This window comes from Bacillus rossius, chromosome 1 (genome assembly GCF_032445375.1).
Source record: "Bacillus rossius redtenbacheri isolate Brsri chromosome 1, Brsri_v3, whole genome shotgun sequence".
NCBI lineage: Eukaryota > Metazoa > Arthropoda > Insecta > Phasmatodea > Bacillidae > Bacillus > Bacillus rossius.
In genome coordinates, this window is record NC_086330.1 from 74,108,416 (window position 1) to 74,129,956 (window position 21,541).

The following is a 21,541-nucleotide window of genomic DNA, read 5'->3' on the forward strand; positions in this document are numbered from 1 at the left end:
TTTCTGAGCCAGCCACCCAAACAACCATTAGGAATTTTTCCCTTCACCAAGGCCCTAATAAAAATTACGAACAAAAAGTTCAACAAAACACCGCTTCCCCACACAGAGGAAAAAACAAAAGAAGAAAACAGAAACAAAGGCGAGCTAAGAAAGACAAAGCTCGTCAGGACAAGCAAACGGAAAACTGTAACACGTTTAGGCCTATGTGCAGACAATGTAATTGTCCGCGAACCACGGACAAAAGAACATGTCATAATATTCTAGCTAATATACCCACAGTTTTGCCCTACGCCAACACAATAATTGGAAAACAAGAAGTTCCAGGCCTAATAGATACCGGATCCGTGCGATCATTCGTGTCAGGCCAGCTATTCAGGAAATTACAACAAGACCGTTTGATTCAAAAGGTAGAGCCAATAAAAATAAAATGTTTTACAGCTGCTGAACAGCCTTTGAAGGTAAATCGTATTGTTTTTGTTAAAGTAAAAATAGATTTGTTTTCTTGGTCTTTCCCATTCTTAGTAGCAGATGATTTGGCCACAGATTTAATTTTTGGTTCCGACTTTATTGCAAAAACAGGCATGATAATTGATTTGAAAGCACGAAGAGTTCACTTTAAATTTAACAACCAAGTTTTTGTTTCTTTTGTGTCACCTGACGCAAAATGTCAGAGCAAAGTAAATGCCATTCACACAGAGGCTAAAGGTGATAATAAAATTTCACTAACCCATCTTAACTTTGAACAGAAACGAGAAATAGAGAAGTTATGCAGTAGCTTTCCCGACGTTTTGAGTGAAAAATTAGGGCGCACCCATCTCACCCAATATGAAATTAAGCTTTTGGACAAAACCCCAGTTAGGTGTCACCCTTACCAATTATTAGGACCTAAAATGCAGATAATGCGGGATCACATACAAAATTTATTGGACAAAGATGTTATCGAAACTTCCACTTCCAGTTTCGCCTCCCCGGCATTTTTAGTACCCAAGGACCAAGGCCAAGGTCAAAGTTCAAGGTCAAAGTTCAAGGTCAAGGTCATTTTTCAAGGTCAAGGTTTAATTTCAAGGTCAAGGTCAAAGTTCAACGTCAACAGTTGAGGACAAAGGTATGGTGAACAGAAAATTATTCTAACATGGTAACAGCACACTCTAGCGGACGAAAACAAGATGGTGATCTCCAGCGGACGAAGACAAGATGGCGGCCGTCACGAAAAGTGCAACGGTGGTTATAAGGATTTTTTTATTATTTCATTAGGTTGATTAATTTTTTTAATGATTTTTTAATTTTTTTCCGCATCTCTAGCATAAAAATTACGGATTTTCAAGATGGCGTCCAAATTTCAAGATGGCGGACATGACGTCATACTACCTGATGGTATATGTGCATTGACATAAGTGGTGGGGGTCAGTCTGCCAGCACCCCGCCACAGGGGAAGGATCGGTCGCCATTTTTATTTTTTTGCATTCGTCGGGTTCGAACCGAGGACTCCAAACTCCGTGTCGTAAATGTATATTTTTTATAAATATTTTATTAAATTTATATTATTTAAATTTTTTTTAAATTTAAAAAAAAAATCATTAAAATCGGATAATAAATAAAAAATTTAAAGATGGCGGCCGTAACGAAAATTGCAATGGTGACGTCATCATTCAAAATGGCGGAAAACACATCACCGGAATTTTCTAGAACACACAATGACGTCATCCAAAATGGCGGATCCAAGATGGCGGATCCAAGATGGCCGCCGTGATATACTTGTCCCGTTACGTTATGTCCCGTTACTCTGTGTCCTGTTACGCTCATCCAAGATGGCCGCCGTGACGTCACAATCCAAGATGGCTGCCGTGACGTCACAATCCAAGATGGCGGACCGACAATCTTCAATCCACAGCCTGAAGCCTGATCTCGGACATACATTCATATACTACTAGTAATATATACATATTACTTAACCTATTTGTGTTTGGTGTGCCAACAGTAACTAACATTAATTAATTAATTAATAGCCTTGAAACATATTCATCCTAACAAAGGTGAACCCAACTACACAAGCATTGAAAATAATCTCGAAACTCAACCGGGCCTAGGGATTTTGACCCTTCACTTGCCCCTCCTTCTAGAAGGTCCTGAGACTAGTCTGTGGAGATCGAGATCTCATGTGGATGTGAGTGTTTCTTAGAAAACTGTGCCATATTAGGCACGGTACCTGATAAATATTTGCATTCTAACTTGTAACCAAATTAACCTGTGAATTTTCTAGGTATCTACTTACTGTAGGGGTCCTTGAAGGTCAAGGTAACAAAGTCATCGCGCTCTCTGGCGAGGTCGTGGTCGCTAAGGTCGCGCTCGTCTGACGAGATCGTGGTGCGATCCAAAACCCAGCATGACTCACACTCCTGCACTACGAGTAGCTCGCTGCTTGGCCGCAGATGACACGGACTGTCTACATAGATTAATAATATTTAAGAACATTTAAGAACCTTTAAGAACATTTGCACTTTTACAGATTATTTTCATTTCGTGGTTTCGCAATTAGCATGAATTTTCTTGACAGTGAAAAATGTTCAAAAGGTGTTCACATGGTCGTTTTTAAGCATGAATAATTTGGTGAACAGAATTGTAAGAAGTGTAGAAACGGCCATTGAGACTTTATATTTTATATTCCACCTTAAAATTCTAGGGTATCCACTTAAAGTCCCATGGAGGCGCATCACCTATGCAAAGACTACACACCAGTTATATGCCTAGTGCTAATAGGCTAAGTAGCGAGTCATGCTCAAACCAATGTCGCCCTTAGTGACCACCGCGCTTTTTGAGTTCGAGTGCTACATTAGGATAAACTATTTTAGGGCAAACTACATTAGGATAAACGATTAACTAAAAAAATTACATTATGCTAAATGATTAACTGGATAAACTACATTAGGACAAATGACTATAGGACATTCTACATTTGGACAAACGATTATAGGTCAAACCACTTTAGGATAAACGACTATACGACAAACTACATTAGGAAATGATTATAGAAAAACGCCATTACGATAAACGATGATAGGGCAAACTACATTAGGATAAACGACTAAAGGACAAATGACGTGTACCCGTGGCACTCACCGGGCTGCCGGCGATGCGGACGTCGTACGCCCACTTGGCGAGGTCCAGGCCGTCGAAGTTGTCCTCGAAGATGAGTTTTCCCTGGCAGCTGGGCTGGCCTTTGACGCGGGTGGCGGTGGCGCCGCACTGTTGGGGGGCGGGAGTGGGCTTGGGGGCGGGGGTGGGCGCCGGCCCGGGGGCGGGCGGTGTGTCAGGGTCCACGAAACCTACGGACAGCCCACCGACGCTCCATCACCTGGACCGACCTCCGTGCTTCAGTCGCTTCTAGCACCCACTTCGACGTGAATGAAGCTGGCCTCGAACACCGGGGTAAGGCATGATGTGCTCGACGTTATTAATTGCAACACTAACACAATGAAATATATCTTAATAACTCTACTGCTCTGGGAGGTTCGTGGGTGGCTGATGATCAGAGGCGGCGGCGCGTGGAGGCCTGCAGCGAGCAGCGAGCAGCATAGGCGTGCCCAGACATTTAAATTAGGGGGGGGGCCCTGCTAAATTTTTAGATCAGAAGCTGAATTTAGAATGTTAAATAGCCTAAATACATTCACTCATTGCCGTGTTTATATTTTTGTGCAGTATCAAGTTAATATTTATATCCGTATAATTTTAAAAATCTTGAAAATATGTTGTTTTATTTTTCATAGACAATGTTTAAAGGGTACTTACACATTTTCCCCCCTCGAATTTTCCAATAGCTTGGTCCAGATCTACCTTGAAATGAACTTCTTTTTAGTGAATGCAAACACAGCAATTCAGACAACAGAACTTTAACAAACCTCTTAATTTTATTTTTTTTTTGCTTGGCCATTTTAAGGGACCAAGTTTTTTAAATAAACTAAGGCAGCTGTATTTCCAGAACGATAAAATGTTTCAAAATATTGTTAATTAGCACGCTGCAACACTGAAAAACAGTTTGAGTGTCACAGTGCCAGGTATATACGAATATTAACGAATGCATTAGAGAAAAAGCCGATCTGAGTGATTATATTAGGGGGGGCCATGGCCCACCTGGCCCCCCCCCCCCCCCTGTAGGCACGCCTATGGCGAGCAGCGAGTAGCCAGTGACGAGCAGCGAGTGGCGGGTTACCGACAGCCAAGCGGCTGTGCGTGCCAGAGCGAGCATGCGTCGTTGCGTCACGGCCACAGTTTCGGTGGCTCAACCAGTGACTTTCGGAGCAAGACAAAGTGATATTCTTTTGGAATCATCCTAATTTTTTCGTGACAGGTTCATGTTATCAGAGCAAGAAGATTTTTTTTTTTCCAGAAGACGTAACATTTATTTTAAAGCACGTCGATTCACTGGCTAAGTAAAGCAGAGAATACACGCTGATATGCTTCCTAAGATTGTAAAATAATTTATATTCACAGTATTAACACAGTTCTAGTCATTCGCCATCATATGGGAAACAGTATCCTGGAAAAGATTGTTATAGTGATGTTTGTGACTGCAGCTTCGACCGAAGTGGGTGAAAATGACCACGAAAGCCTGTGATCATTACTATACGGGGCATTTTTTTAAGTACCGTTTTGAAATTAGGCACACCAGTGCTGAGTCGGCCTTCCTTACATGCGGGCTGTGTTTCTACATTAAATTCTACCGTGTTTATATCAGTTTGTGAGTATTTAAAATGTCTCCGCCGACTGAGAATCTCGGCGACCGTGAAATACGCGCTGTGATGATTCGTTTTCTTAGTGCTAAAGACATGACAGCGGCTGAAATTCATCGTCAGATCAGTGTATGGATAAAACATTCAGATAACGACGAAATCGTAAAACGCGTGTTTCACTTTCTCGTCAACTTTCTGCACCAAATCTTCAGAAATGACAGAAGGTCACCCACTTCGTTCCTCATCATAAACATTCGTGCTTAACCCAATTACGTACCATTCCATTGGTCATAATGAATTTTTTCCCTTACACTTCACTGATCTGAATATGAATTTTCAGCCGCTGTCACGTCTTTAGCACTAAGAAAACGAATTACAGCGCGTATTTCACATTCGGCGGAGGTATTTTAAACACAAACCAATGTAAACAAGGTCGAATGTTTCCATAATGGCGTCTGTGGCTTGTCAACCATAGAAAAGAGAGGCTTGTCAACAAATGTAGGTACACAGCCCGCATGCGCACAATGCTTACCGCAGCGCTGTAGCGGCCTAATTTCAAAACAGAACTACTTTTTAAAAAAACACGCCTCGTGTTTGATAGAAAAATAGAAAAACCATTAGGTAGACGGGAAGCCTACAACTCATGTAGTTTCGGTTCCCTACCACGTTCGTGCAACTTCGGATTTCTCTCAAAAATTGAAATTTAAAAAAAATCGAAGGGTTAGGTTAGGTTAGGTCAGTCACAACATGCTTGTTTTCATTGGAAACTTCTGATTTAGCGGCTGAAGTGGCGTTTATACCAAAATGCAAAACTTCGGAAATCTTCGGAAATTCTTGCAGGGAACCGAAACTACGTGAGTTGTAGACAACTGATCGGGCCAAGCCAGGCTCACCGGTGACGGTCCACTTCTGGTCGTCGCGGCGGTAGCCCAGGCCGTCCACCTGCACGTACAGCCAGAAGTAGATGGTGTCGTTGAGCTTGAGGCGCACGCGAGGGTCCTCGAACACCCAGCGGCCGTTCTTCGGCTTGAGGATGTCCCTGGAGAGGTGGCCGCCCTCCAGCCCCTCCATGGGCTTGTTCACGTTGCCGTGGAAGGCGAACAGCTGCACGCCGGGCTCGTCTGCGCGAAAAATATACCTATCGATATATCTCTATATACATTTTTCAGGTTCAAAAATCGATACGTTGGCATCGATATATTAATACCGTTAATTTTTTTTTTTCGATATCTTGTTTCGATGATACCAAAACAAAATAAATAATATGTTTAAATTAAATTCAAAACAGGATAATAAACATTGAAATATTAAGTACTAAGTTGAATTTTTTCTAGTAAAAGTTGAATTAATTTTAGGTTATTTCAATTTAAATACGATATATATTAGGAACACAGTGGTTCATATACTTAAATAATAAATTTATATTGATTAAGAACAAAGTTGAAAGTTTCGGTATTATGATAACCCGAAACATCGATATTTTCAAGGAGATAAATTATCGTTATGCGCACTTCATCTGGAGAAATAGCCTTCCTGAAGTGTGTATATATATATTTTTTTTCAAGGGTTCGTGACACTAGGCTTTTAAGATATGAAAGTTTTCAGGATTAATTCGATAAAACTCCCTGAATTTTGATTCATATTGAGACAGTTCTCGAGACACAACAGCCAAGCTATGGTGCACGTTGGCAAGATTGTAGGGATGTACCCAGTTTTTTTTTCTTCTCATTCTACACCCGAACCAATAAACCACTACGTCTTCCTCACTTGAGCTCATATTTGTAACTGTAGTAGTGAGAATTGTGTTCCCGACACATTTTTATCGCCCGCTGTCATGAACCTTCCTAGCAATATATCGTCGTACTAAATTGCTTACTGTAATATCTATGTGGGGAGAACTGGGATCGTAAGGAATAGCACAATTAGGTTTTATTACAGTTTTATTAATTACTAATAGTAGTATATAATAGGGGCTCCGAGATCAGGCCTTAAGGCTGTGGTGCCGGTGCCGGTGTCCGCCATCTTGGATTCTGACGTCACGGCGGCCATCTTGGATTGTGACGTCACGGCGGCCATCTTGGATGAGCGTAACGGGACACATCGTAACGGGACATAACGTAACGGGACATATCGTAACGGGAAATAACGTAACGGGACAAGTAGATCACGGCGGCCATTTTGGATCCGCCATCTTGGATCCGCCATTTTGGATGACGTCATTGTGTTCTAGAAAATTCCGGTGATGTGTTTTCCGCCATATTGGATGATGACGTCACCGTTGCAATTTTTGTTACGGCCGCCATCTTGAAATTTGACCTTGACCTTGACATTTGACCTTGACCTTGAAATTTGACCTTGACCTTGACATTTGACCTTGACCTTGAAATTTGACCTTGACCTTGAAATTTGACCTTGACCTTGAACTTTGACCTTGACCTTGAAATTTGACCTTGACCTTGAACTTTGACCTTGACCTTGAACTTTGACCTTGACCTTGAACTTTAACCTTGACCTTGAACTTTGACCTTGACCTTGAAATTTGACCTTGACTTTGAAATTTGACCTTGACCTTGAAATTTGACTTTGTCCTTGTCGACCATCATGGACCCGACATTTAATGTTCAGTACATGCTACCAGGAGCGACCAACTGCTGGAGTACGTCATCTTGTGTGTGTACTCATATTATAGAGTACATTTACATCTGGTTAATTTTATTTTAACCTGCTACAGTGCAGTAATCATTTATTACAGAGGTGCCCCCCGCCATCTTGAAATTCGGACGCCATCTTGAAATCATGTAATAATGTAGCTAGAAAAGCGGGAAAAAATCCAAAATTCATCAAAAAAATCACTCATTAACTTACAAATCGAATCGATGGATCCCTGTCCACGGTTCGATTCTTGACCAGTGACAGTTGTAACTAATTATTAAATAAATGTTAGGTTCTGTTTTCCATTACCTTTCGCGGAGTTTATTAATCATTCGCTCTACGAAAAACAACTCAAGTCAATATACCTGACCAACGAATTAAATCAGTGCCGATTAGCCTATTATGAAAGTCTAATTTTTCAATAATCTGAATAACATATAAGCCGTTCATGTACAAAGCCACACATATAGATCAATTGTCTTCAGTCCATAAGACCGAGTCATGACATTATCAGACGTATAGGCTAGTCATTTCAGGACCACATGAACTTCGTCGTTATCTAATTATATTCTATTGATCCAACGTGACATTTTTTAAACATACTAAAGGACCAAGTAACCTTGAAAAATATTTTAGTAACACCAAGAGGTTTTAAATTAGTAAATATTCAATCACTACATTTTGTACTACGCGCAATCAACAAAAGGGAAGCACTGACAACGAAAAGACAGCACCACCAACGAAAAGGCAGCACATTTGGAAGCACCGACAACGAAAAGGCAGCACATTTGGAAGCACCGTCATCGAAAAGGCAGCACATTTGGAAGCACCGACAACGTAAAGGCAGCACATTTGGAAGCACCGACAACGAAAAGGCAGCACATTTGGAAGCACCGACAACGAAAAAGCAGCACATTTGGAAGCACCGACTACGAAAAGGCAGCACATTTGGAAGCACCGTCATCGAAAAGGCAGCACATTTGGAAGCACCGACAACGAAAAGGCAGCACATTTGGAAGCACCGACAACGAAAAGGCAGCACATTTGGAAGCACCGACAACGAAAAGGCAGCACATTTGGAAGCACCGACAACGAAAAGGCAGCACATTTGGAAGCACCGACTACGAAAAGGAAGCACATTTGGAAGCACCGTCATCGAAAAGGCAGCACATTTGGAAGCACCGACAACGAAAAGGCAGCACATTTGGAAGCACCGACAACGAAAAGGCAGCACATTTGGAAGCACCGACAACGAAAAGGCAGCACATTTGGAAGCACCGACTACGAAAAGGCAGCACATTTGGAAGCACCGACAACGAAAAGGCAGCACATTTGGAAGCACCGTCATCGAAAAGGCAGCACATTTGGAAGCACCGACAACGAAAAGGCAGCACATTTGGAAGCACCGACAACGAAAAGGCAGCACATTTGGAAGCACCGACAACAAAAAGGCAGCACATTTGGAAGCACCGACAACGAAAAGGCAGCACATTTGGAAGCACCGACTACGAAAAGGTAGCACATTTGGAAGCACCGACTACGAAAAGGCAGCACATTTGGAAGCACCGACAACGAAAAGGCAGCACATTTGGAAGCACCGACAACGAAAAGGCAGCAAATTTGTAAGCACCGACAACGAAAAGGCAGCACATTTGGAAGCACCGACAACGAAAAGGCAGCACATTTGGAAGCACCGACTACGAAAAGGCAGCACATTGGGAAGCACCGACTACGAAAAGGCAGCACATTTGGAAGCACCGACAACGAAAAGGCAGCACATTTGGAAGCACCGACAACGAAAAGGCAGCACATTTGGAAGCACCGACAACGAAAAGGCAGCACATTTGGAAGCACCGCCAACGAAAAGGCAGCACATTTTGGATGCATCATCGAATAAGGAAGCACATTTGGAAGCTCCATCAACTAAAAAAGGCAAAAAGGAAGCACAAGTTACGAGATCTAAGTCTTAGTAAGAAATCATAATACAAGAAATAAAAACATTACATTCTTATAATTTAAATTATTTATTTTATTGCTTTACATTATACAAATGCAAGTAAAACAAGTCAATATTGTATGTAGCCAACATTCCTCAGTTCCTTGAGTATGAAGGATATTTCTTTGATGTACGAATAGTTTCCTGCACAAAGCGAACCATGTAGTAGTCTTAGCCGGTCAACCAATATGTTTGGATCTTTCCATGATGTGTAATCATTCTCTTCTACCACCATCTTCCTTGCACCTTTATAATAAATATTATGATCTCTGGTGTCTTCCGTTTTACCACCAACCTCAGGGTAACTTTCATGTTTGAGACGGTGATCATCACAAGCTTGATCAGATTTATTTAATATATCACGTCGTTTCCATCGTTTCGGTCTCAGGACACCGCCACATTCTTCGATCTTGGCAGCTTTAGGTGCTTCATCATAGTCTATGTCTTTGTCAACAGCCTCAGAGTCACTGTAACAATCACCGTAGAAGGAATCGTCTTCACCCAATTTACCGTAATAATTCGATGTTGATGATGTTGAAGTGTCTTCATCGTCTTCGTGCTTCCTTTTTAGGAGTCCATCATTTTTACAAAGTAGGAAAGATCTACTTGAATTCGGCTGGAATATATTCTCACTTTTCACGTTAAGGATTCTTCCATTGTCTTCATTCTTCCGTAAATCATCAACCTTCTTCAATTTAAGTTCTTTGTCGAGATCGGAAGAGCCAAGAAAATTATTGTCGTAATGCAGATCACTCTTCCTTAGGCTAGTAGATTCATCGTTGTCCTCTAGCTTGTACGCAGGCTTGGCGCTACAAGTTCTGCCATGTCTTTTTAGGCTCTCTCTCCGTGTAAACGACTTGCTACATCGAACACAACTTATCATATTGCGCAGTGAATTTTTAACACAATCATTCTTCTCGTGTTGTCTTTTATTCTTTCTCAAGATAAATTCTTTACTGCAAAACTTACACCTACGTTCTTTTGAAACAGCGTCAGATCCCAAATCGGAATTCATATTAGTTACTGAGACTAATGCCAGATACCAATTGAGTGTTTTAAATTAGATTCAATACTTAAATAGAAATTTTTTCATATTTCATCAGCGAGAATTAATATATCTCATGCAAAAGTACTTTATGCATGTAGTTCTGCTTTTCAACAACAGATATCGCCACATGTCGCTTGCAGGTAAATAATATTTAGTTATTTTATGCGGGATTCGGGATGCTCACTAACGATCGCAAAAGAAGGATGGCTTCGTTAGACTCCAAGGAAAAGGAAGTTCGTCTTGCATGTTGGTGCTCCACAGATGTCTCATAGCGTAATATTAATTTGACTGAGTAATGATATTTGTTAATTCCACCTGATAAAAATATTGCAAGTTTTGATTTAGTAGCAGAAATTATCGAATTAAATGTAACTCCAAATAAAATGACATGTCTCATTAGAACAAAAAAAAATCCATGCAGAGAGCGGTTTCTCAGAATAGTCAGAAACACTTGAAGAAACCACAGGAATGATTGCAAGAACACGGGAAAAACCATCAAAATATTGTCAAGAATAATCAGGAGCACAATGAGAAGTTCACAAGCTAGCAGAATGTTTGAATTTTTTTTCGTTTTTATTTTTTATTATTTTTTTTTTGTATTTTAATGATATCAAAGAAAACTTGTGGCGGTTTTCTTCGTGTGCTTCTGATTATTCTTGCCAATATTATGATGGTTTTTCCCGTGTTCTTGCAATCATTCCTGTGGTTTCTTCAAGTGTATCTGACTATTCTGAGAAACCGCTCTCTGCATGGATTTTTTTTTGTTCTAATGAGACATGTCATTTTATTTGGAGTTACATTTAATTCGATAATTTCTGCTACTAAATCAAAACTTGCAATATTTTTATCAGGTGGAATTAACAAATATCATTACTCAGTCAAATTAATATTACGCTATGAGACATCTGTGGAGCACCAACATGCAAGACGAACTTCCTTTTCCTTGGAGTCTAACGAAGCCATCCTTCTTTTGCGATCGTTAGTGAGCATCCCGCATCCCGCATAAAATAACTAAATATTATTTACCTGCAAGCGACATGTGGCGATATCTGTTGTTGAAAAGCAGAACAACATGCATAAAGTACTTTTGCATGAAATATATTAATTCTCGCTGATGAAATATGAAAAAATTTCTATTTAAGTATTGAATCTAATTTAAAACACTCAATTGGTATCTGGCATTAGTCTCAGTAACTAATATGAATTCCGATTTGGGATCTGACGCTGTTTCAAAAGAACGTAGGTGTAAGTTTTGCAGTAAAGAATTTATCTTGAGAAAGAATAAAAGACAACACGAGAAGAATGACTGTGTTAAAAATTCACTGCGCAATATGATAAGTTGTGTTCGATGTAGCAAGTCGTTTACACGGAGAGAGAGCCTAAAAAGACATGGCAGAACTTGTAGCGCCAAGCCTGCGTACAAGCTAGAGGACAACGATGAATCTACTAGCCTAAGGAAGAGTGATCTGCATTACGACAATAATTTTCTTGGCTCTTCCGATCTCGACAAAGAACTTAAATTGAAGAAGGTTGATGATTTACGGAAGAATGAAGACAATGGAAGAATCCTTAACGTGAAAAGTGAGAATATATTCCAGCCGAATTCAAGTAGATCTTTCCTACTTTGTAAAAATGATGGACTCCTAAAAAGGAAGCACGAAGACGATGAAGACACTTCAACATCATCAACATCGAATTATTACGGTAAATTGGGTGAAGACGATTCCTTCTACGGTGATTGTTACAGTGACTCTGAGGCTGTTGACAAAGACATAGACTATGATGAAGCACCTAAAGCTGCCAAGATCGAAGAATGGGGCGGTGTCCTGAGACCGAAACGATGGAAACGACGTGATATATTAAATAAATCTGATCAAGCTTGTGATGATCACCGTCTCAAACATGAAAGTTACCCTGAGGTTGGTGGTAAAACGGAAGACACCAGAGATCATAATATTTATTATAAAGGTGCAAGGAAGATGGTGGTAGAAGAGAATGATTACACATCATGGAAAGATCCAAACATATTGGTTGACCGGCTAAGACTACTACATGGTTCGCTTTGTGCAGGAAACTATTCGTACATCAAAGAAATATCCTTCATACTCAAGGAACTGAGGAATGTTGGCTACATACAATATTGACTTGTTTTACTTGCATTTGTATAATGTAAAGCAATAAAATAAATAATTTAAATTATAAGAATGTAATGTTTTTATTTCTTGTATTATGATTTCTTACTAAGACTTAGATCTCGTAACTTGTGCTTCCTTTTTGCCTTTTTTAGTTGATGGAGCTTCCAAATGTGCTTCCTTATTCGATGATGCATCCAAAATGTGCTGCCTTTTCGTTGGCGGTGCTTCCAAATGTGCTGCCTTTTCGTTGTCGGTGCTTCCAATGTGCTGCCTTTTCGTTGTCGGTGCTTCCAAATGTGCTGCCTTTTCGTTGTCGGTGCTTCCAAATGTGCTGCCTTTTCGTTGTCGGTGCTTCCAAATGTGCTGCCTTTTCGTTGTCGGTGCTTCCAAATGTGCTGCCTTTTCGTTGTCGGTGCTTCCAAATGTGCTGCCTTTTCGTAGTCGGTGCTTCCCAATGTGCTGCCTTTTCGTAGTCGGTGCTTCCAAATGTGCTGCCTTTTCGTTGTCGGTGCTTCCAAATGTGCTGCCTTTTCGTTGTCGGTGCTTCCAAATGTGCTGCCTTTTCGTTGTCGGTGCTTCCAAATGTGCTGCCTTTTCGTTGTCGGTGCTTCCAAATGTGCTGCCTTTTCGTAGTCGGTGCTTCCAAATGTGCTGCCTTTTCGTAGTCGGTGCTTCCAAATGTGCTGCCTTTTCGTTGTCGGTGCTTCCAAATGTGCTGCCTTTTCGTTGTCGGTGCTTCCAAATGTGCTGCCTTTTTGTTGTCGGTGCTTCCAAATGTGCTGCCTTTTCGCTGTCGGTGCTTACAAATGTGCTGCCTTTTCGTTGTCGGTGCTTCCAAATGTGCTGCCTTTTTGATGACGGTGCTTCCAAATGTGCTGCCTTTTCGTTGTCGGTGCTTCCAAATGTGCTGCCTTTTCGTAGTCGGTGCTTCCAAATGTGCTGCCTTTTCGTTGTCGGTGCTTCCAAATGTGCTGCCTTTTCGTTGTCGGTGCTTCCAAATGTGCTGCCTTTTCGTTGTCGGTGCTTCCAAATGTGCTGCCTTTTCGATGACGGTGCTTCCAAATGTGCTGCCTTTTCGTAGTCGGTGCTTCCAAATGTGCTGCTTTTTTGTTGTCGGTGCTTCCAAATGTGCTGCCTTTTCGTTGTCGGTGCTTCCAAATGTGCTGCCTTTACGTTGTCGGTGCTTCCAAATGTGCTGCCTTTTCGATGACGGTGCTTCCAAATGTGCTGCCTTTTCGTTGTCGGTGCTTCCAAATGTGCTGCCTTTTCGTTGGTGGTGCTGTCTTTTCGTTGTCAGTGCTTCCCTTTTGTTGATTGCGCGTAGTACAAAATGTAGTGATTGAATATTTACTAATTTAAAACCTCTTGGTGTTACTAAAATATTTTTCAAGGTTACTTGGTCCTTTAGTATGTTTAAAAAATGTCACGTTGGATCAATAGAATATAATTAGATAACGACGAAGTTCATGTGGTCCTGAAATGACTAGCCTATACGTCTGATAATGTCATGACTCGGTCTTATGGACTGAAGACAATTGATCTATATGTGTGGCTTTGTACATGAACGGCTTATATGTTATTCAGATTATTGAAAAATTAGACTTTCATAATAGGCTAATCGGCACTGATTTAATTCGTTGGTCAGGTATATTGACTTGAGTTGTTTTTCGTAGAGCGAATGATTAATAAACTCCGCGAAAGGTAATGGAAAACAGAACCTAACATTTATTTAATAATTAGTTACAACTGTCACTGGTCAAGAATCGAACCGTGGACAGGGATCCATCGATTTGATTTGTAAGTTAAGGGGCCCGCCTCGTCAGGGGTGTATGTGTGTTAGTGAGGCGGGATGATAAGCGCGACGCTCGCTGGTGCTTCCAGCGCGGTATAGCCTCTAAGCGCAAGTCTCTGAACTGGCGCGCATTCGTCTCGTCGTCACAGGATAACTGTGAAATTTGAGCGGTGACCGTAACATTATATGGCCGGGAAATGAAGATAAAGCTGTTATGCAAGCCCCTTAAGTGCTTTCAAGAATCTGTACTGATTGTTTTATGCCTAAAAATTACTCTGAAAACACGCGTTTTACGCATTTTAACGCTTCTAAAAATACAGTTTAAAAACTTAATCCGAAATTAAAAGTACTTTTCGGTCCTCAGCGAACTCTTAAATGCTATTCGTAAATAGGCCCCACTCGGATATCTTGAGTAGTTTTGAAATCGCGTTGTTTTTCCTGAAGCTCTGCACACCGTATGTGTGCCCAGGTAGGCGGGCCCCTTAATGAGTGATTTTTTTGATGAATTTTGGATTTTTTCCCGCTTTTCTAGCTACATTATTACATGATTTCAAGATGGCGTCCGAATTTCAAGATGGCGGGGGGCACCTCGGTAATAAATGATTACTGCACTGTAGCAGGTTAAAATAAAATTAACCAGATGTAAATGTACTCTATAATATGAGTACACACACAAGATGACGTACTCCAGCAGTTGGTCGCTCCTGGTAGCATGTACTGAACATTAAATGTCGGGTCCATGATGGTCGACAAGGACAAAGTCAAATTTCAAGGTCAAGGTCAAATTTCAAAGTCAAGGTCAAATTTCAAGGTCAAGGTCAAAGTTCAAGGTCAAGGTCAAATTTCAAGGTCAAGGTCAAAGTTCAAGGTCAAGGTCAAATTTCAAGGTCAAGGTCAAATTTCAAGGTCAAGGTCAAAGTTCAAGGTCAAGGTCAAATTTCAAGGTCAAGGTCAAATTTCAAGGTCAAGGTCAAATTTCAAGGTCAAGGTCAAATTTCAAGATGGCGGCCGTAACAAAAATTGCAACGGTGACGTCATCATCCAATATGGCGGAAAACACATCACCGGAATTTTCTAGAACACAATGACGTCATCCAAAATGGCGGATCCAAGATGGCGGATCCAAAATGGCCGCCGTGATCTACTTGTCCCGTTACGTTATTTCCCGTTACGATATGTCCCGTTACGTTATGTCCCGTTACGATGTGTCCCGTTACGCTCATCCAAGATGGCCGCCCGTGACGTCACAATCCAAGATGGCCGCCGTGACGTCAGAATCCAAGATGGCGGACACCGGCACCGGCACCACAGCCTTAAGGCCTGATCTCGGAGCCCCTATTATATACTACTACTAATCAAGGGCGCCCATACCCGGGGGCAGGGGGGGGCCGTGGCCCCCCCCTAGCTTTCAGGGAAGGAAAAAAAATATAGTGTAGTCAGGTGTTTTACTTTAAAGAAAATTATTTAAATTCGGTATTATGTAGAAGTGGTTCAACACGAAGATATTATTGTATATCGTTTTTTACATGTCTACTTCATTTTTTATGTTAGTTGAAGCATTAGTTTCTGCTGCTGCGATATAAGGTGTTGTGAACAGGGAGAAAACGCTGTTCAAGCGCAACGCCCGTGGCGAGTCATTCCCCTTCGTATTCCTACCCAAGCTCGCGCGATAACACAACACAACAGATTTAGACAAGTCAGAGTTAGACGACGCGACAGTTGACATGTACTTGTAGACGGCGAAATGTTTTGCTACTTTTTCGTCATAATAATGTGTATGTTCACAAATAACATCTCAAAACAGATTTTTCAATAGTCTTTAGGTCTACAGTTTTATGCATCTGGTCTAGATTTAGTTTAGTGTATTCAGTCAGTAAAGATAACTTAAGTGTAAATAAATCAGTGAAAAGTGTAAAGATAAAAACCATTGTTATTATGTAGTGTTTCTTAGTTTTCCTCATTCGTCACATCCGCTCAGAATATTCACAAATTTTAAGGTAAGCTAACACCTTTAAAGTTACTCAAATAAGAATTATTGTTCAGAAAAGTCTACAACGTAAAATTTGGAATTTTGAATTTAGAGGAAAACCACTTTTTCCCCTTCAAAAGTGTTTAAAGGGATAAGGATTCCGCTACCTTCAGTAGACTCGGAAGCAATTTACACTGGAATCTCGATTTTACGTACGCTCACGGTCGCTTGGATTGCATTCGTAAAATCGTTATCTTCATAAAATTTTAAACACCCCACCCCGTGAAGATACATGTTATAATTTATTGAACGGAATATATATATAATATAAAATAGTAAAAACAATGACTGCCGTCTTCCCTCTACCCTCCCCTGCGTTCCCCTTATTTTTTTAGCATTCCACAACTTGCCTCATTGCACGAGTGATATAAAAGTGACATCACAGCGACTAAACACAGTTGCACCACGCATTGCATCATGTTAACTTTTGTGTGGTGACAGTAGGTTGTCCGACATGCCTTTCTTGGATATATTTCCTTTTCGTAAGACGCGTGCTACTAAAATAAATTTATATTTGAGTTTGCAAACTTGTCCACTCCTTGCCAGAGACGACTGAACACAGACGAGACTATCCAGGGTAGGGTTGATGAGCTGGAAGCATGGGCGCAAATCTGTAGGATTTCCAGGGGGGGCCCGTGAATTTAATTTAAGAATTTTGCGCTAGAGGTCAACCGAAACAAGTCTTCTCTGGATATTAAGCTCGTATGTTATACACTTTATTTTTACGTAAGTGATATTAACAATAAAGCAGAGCAACATATGTTTTAGTAATTATCAATTAATGACTATAGAAGTGATCTCTCAAACATGTTTGAATAATTTGCTAACCTAAATACATAAAATATCCATGAAAAAATCTATAAAAATAATATACGTGAATATAATGCAAATAGATAACACCCCACCCATACATTACCATTTTCCAAAAGTGTTTATTCTAATTTCAATTTAAAAATAAATTATTAAATTAAAATAAAACAAATATTTAAGGGGGGCTCCCATACAACAAACGTGAAAACAGAATAAAATTTCACAAATGATGTATTTCTGTTGCCGCTATAACACTGCGCCCTAAAAACCCAAAGCGCCACAGCTAATAAACGGATCAACATCAAATGAACGATCGAATCATATTAAAACTCTTAAAGACTATTTTATTTAGTAAAGGCATCAACCAGGTAAAAAAGAAAAAAAAAATTTAATGACACAAATGAAAAATCTCGGAGATAGAACTATGAAATTTATCCTACAGCTAATTGAACCACATACATTTCTCGGCTTATATTTAGTATAATCAGTATTTTGGCAGTGAATTATTTAGTTAAAATATGCCTCTTGATTAGTTATTAAAGAGACGCGTTTGCTTCCTTATTAACTTAAATACGGATGTGTAACGTTTAAATACTTCTTTCTCACTCTTACTTCTGTTTACTCGTGCAGTGTTGCAGTTATCAAATAACAAATGTTATAAAGTTATTATCGGCCATGAATTGTGAAAATTATCGTTTGATAATAAAAGGGGAGTGATGTTAAATTCCATATTGACGAGGGAAAAAATTATTCCATGTATATTCACATGTAACGTACAGAGCAGCTAGCCTTACAGAATGGAGATGAGCTAAAAAATTCCAGAAAATGGTATATAAGTTTCAGTTCGTAAATAAACTAAATTCTGCTATAATTACTGTTAAAGTATTAAGTTGTTTATTTACTGGAAAAAATAACGTTACATAATCACTTAAATAAAATATATATTACCTAAATAATAGTCACTACTTATAAAACAATCAAGCTTATCAGGTGAGAATCAGATTATGTTTTCCGTTTCTTCCGCGTCACGAACTTATCCATGTTGATGTTTGCCAAGAAAGCAGAAGACTGGGGCACACGAGAGCAAAACCACTTTAAAAACAGACTACCTGAAACCTATAATACTGTCGTTTCAGAGGACAAGGTAGTGTGGGTAACAATGGGGAGGAAAAGCTAACGGAACCCTACCCTAGCTTCTTCCTTTGGAATGAACGTTTTCTGGGAATTAAGGGTTTCAAAGTTCTCACTGGAAAACTCCATACCATGGCTTTCGCAGAAGGGGTAGGGGAAAATAACTACGGAACTCGAAGGTAGGAATGCAAAGCATGTCAAAGTGTCTGTCGTCGTTGTAAATAATAATAATATATATAAATATATATAAATATATATAAAAATATATATAAATATATATATATAAATAATATATATATGTTGTGTACACCATTAACTTTAAAATCACGAAGTGGGCCCCCCCAAGGAGGGGCCCATTAATTCCAGGGGGGGCCCGGGCCCCCCTGGCCCCCCCGGGATCTACGCCCATGGCTGGAAGAATTCCCTGCCTTGCATTTTTATGGACTTCACCTTATCATATTTATCAGTTAATCTTTAACAGATCGGCTTGAAAAATATTAATGAACGCACTTTTAGTAACATAATCGAGGAGAACAAGCACACAGTTCAGTGTACACCTGTATTGTTTCATAAAAGTGATCATAGGTAGGGATTGGAAAAATTCGCGGTTTCAATGACCACTAGGATATACTCCACGATTCTCTATGTACTCGGGCAAATATCACCTGGCTATTGGCTACCGACTCGGGACACCTGTTTATTGCGATTATTATGATTCGATACTTCTTTTGTTGAGTGTTTGCCATTGGCTCAGAGTCCTTCAGGTAAATTGCGGTCCAATCACTGACGCAGCATTAAGCTAAACGAGTTTGGATTCCAGCCTGTCTCGAAAGGAATCCACGAATATTTACGGTCTCTAATCATAGGCTTATTTGGTGAAGAAAAACGCTGCTCTGTAACGACAGACATCCATTAAAAACACAGTACATTTTAGTGCGAGAAGCCCTTGAATTTGTGATAGCCATAGGGAATTATTTGTTTGTATAGTAAGTTAAAAAAAGCTTAGTTAAAAACCCGCTCGTCACGTCTACTTGCTGCGTCACTTATACCATTTTTGAGCGTTTTTTACTGGGAAACCGATGCAGCGAAGGTAATGAATGCGACACATGTCAAGATAATGCCTAATGGCATGGGTTGCTGGATATTAGCGGAAAGGAGAGGAAGTAGCTAGGTACTCAATATCGTTTCTTTCTCTCACGCTTCACAAGGTTTCAAGCTCAGTTGCTATGCTCACGAGCTGGAAATGTTGGAATGGGTAAGGAATGTTGAGTATAGTTCATTTGCAGTAAAATTAATATTTTTACAGCCTTGACATAATTTTTCAATCGAAGAAATTTCGAACTTTGCGACCAATAGTGTACCTAGTCCATTTTTTTCTTTTCGATTTTGAGTTTGATGACGCAATAACGTATACAATATTCACTAACGGTAAATGGATGTAGTATTAGCTTAAAAATATGAATACGCTGTGCATTAAAATTAATATTTTTATATGTTTTCATAGTTTTTTAAATTTTTTATTAAATATATTTTGGTGTCAAATTTTCCGAATTTTAGATGGTTCCTGAAAAATGTATTCGTAAAATCGCGGCTTCGTTGAGTCCGGGCTCCGTAAAATCGAGGTTCTAATGTACTCTTAATTCTGAAGTTAAGTACTGAACATGTTATTTAAGGGTTTATCAGGGCCGTATTTACGCGCAGGCTATCTAGGCTGTAGCCTATGGGCCCGCACCACAAATGGGGGCCCGCACCACACGACACGAAAAAAAAATTATACTGCGACGTGGATCTTCTTATATTCTTAAAATATGCGTCGACATAGTGTCCAGTTGTTTTGTGTGGATTAATTGCGCCGAACTAAACTCTTCTGTGGAAAGCTGATATATGAGTTATGTCAGCATTTAGAAATTTTCGATTATTTTCATTGGTTTTGGTGTCACTTAATTCCTTAACCTCTAAATACTGTTTGGTTAAATTGTCTAGTTAAATAATAAACTAATTTTTTCTGCGCTTTTCTATCACTAAATAAACTTATAGTCCTCGACTACTGAATCCATCTGTGCTAATTCTAAATGATAAGCAATTATGATTCATATCTAAACATAGTAATAAACATTTAATTGTGAAACAATTTTTGACTATAATTATAAGCGTAGTTCAGGTGTTACATTTAAAAACAACTGTTTTCTGACTGTGATAACATATTTAAATCGCTTCTCTCCCAAAGTTGAATCTTTTGACCAACACTTTTTAAACTTTATAATTATTTTAATTTAATTTGTACGCGACATTTATTTATGGGTAAAGAGAGCAATTAGTTGAAGGACTGTATTCTTGATATCCGTGTACCCGAGACGCTGCAAAAGTATAAGGACTGTATTCCTGCATTTTTGTTGCTAAAAATTCATTTGTTTCAATAAAATAGTTAATAATTAATTAATAAAGTAGCCAATATAGATTTTTTATGGCGAATGAGTACTGTAGTCTAGTATTTTAGTAACAGGACAAAAAATTTTAATAGGGTCAGAACTGGAACTATTTTATGGCTAGTAACAAGCCGCAGTTGTCTTCCAAAATATTAAAAATACTTCATACCCCTAAGTCTGGCCCCCCCCTACAAATTATCATATGGGCGCCCTTGCTACTAATATTTTATTACTAATAAATAATAGTACTTAAATATGTCCGATTATCACTCACTGGCATTTTAAAATGTTTATTCGCAAGTCACTAAATGTTTGTCAAGTTACACAGTTCGCACTCCTGACTGGAGCTAAGCTCAACAGTGGTTCGCCCCTTACCCCGCGCCTGTCTACACACACTGTCACGCGCCACTCAGTCGCACTCTCTCGATCCCGTCGCTCCGGGTTTTGCCACTCTCGAGGGGGTCTCTCACCCTCTTCACCGGTGTCGCACTTTCCTTCACTCTTGGAACTCTCCGAACTTTCGGAACTCGCTCGGAACTGCGGCGGAGGCCGGCGTCGCTGTTTAAGTACTAATGGGTCGTCTTTCCAGAACCGACGAGAGCAGCTGTGATGAAACACGTCATCCCAGGCCGAACCGACGCCCGAACAGTCCAGAAGGGTGGCGTCCATTAACGCCACTCCACGCGGCAGCCCGCGGAATTCCCAAGGCCGCTCAGCGATAGATAACAGCGCCGAGGCGGGACGTTGCATGGTGAGCGAGGGGGGGGGGAAGCGGGTAGCGACGACCCTTTAATC

General features: G+C 40.1%; 1 protein-coding gene across 1 annotated transcript in view; it reads right to left on the reverse strand.

Annotated features, from left to right (window-relative positions):
* The window catches only part of LOC134537772 (beta-1,3-glucan-binding protein 1-like), a 68,168-nt gene that overhangs the window by 22,918 nt on the left and 23,709 nt on the right, over nucleotides 1-21,541 (reverse strand). Inside the window, exons 3-4 of the mRNA XM_063378555.1 lie at nucleotides 5,621-5,848; nucleotides 3,118-3,323 (exon numbers count right to left, since the gene is read on the reverse strand). Of these exons, the coding sequence (XP_063234625.1) occupies nucleotides 3,118-3,323; nucleotides 5,621-5,848 (434 nt within the window). The remainder of the gene's footprint in view (nucleotides 1-3,117; nucleotides 3,324-5,620; nucleotides 5,849-21,541) is intronic.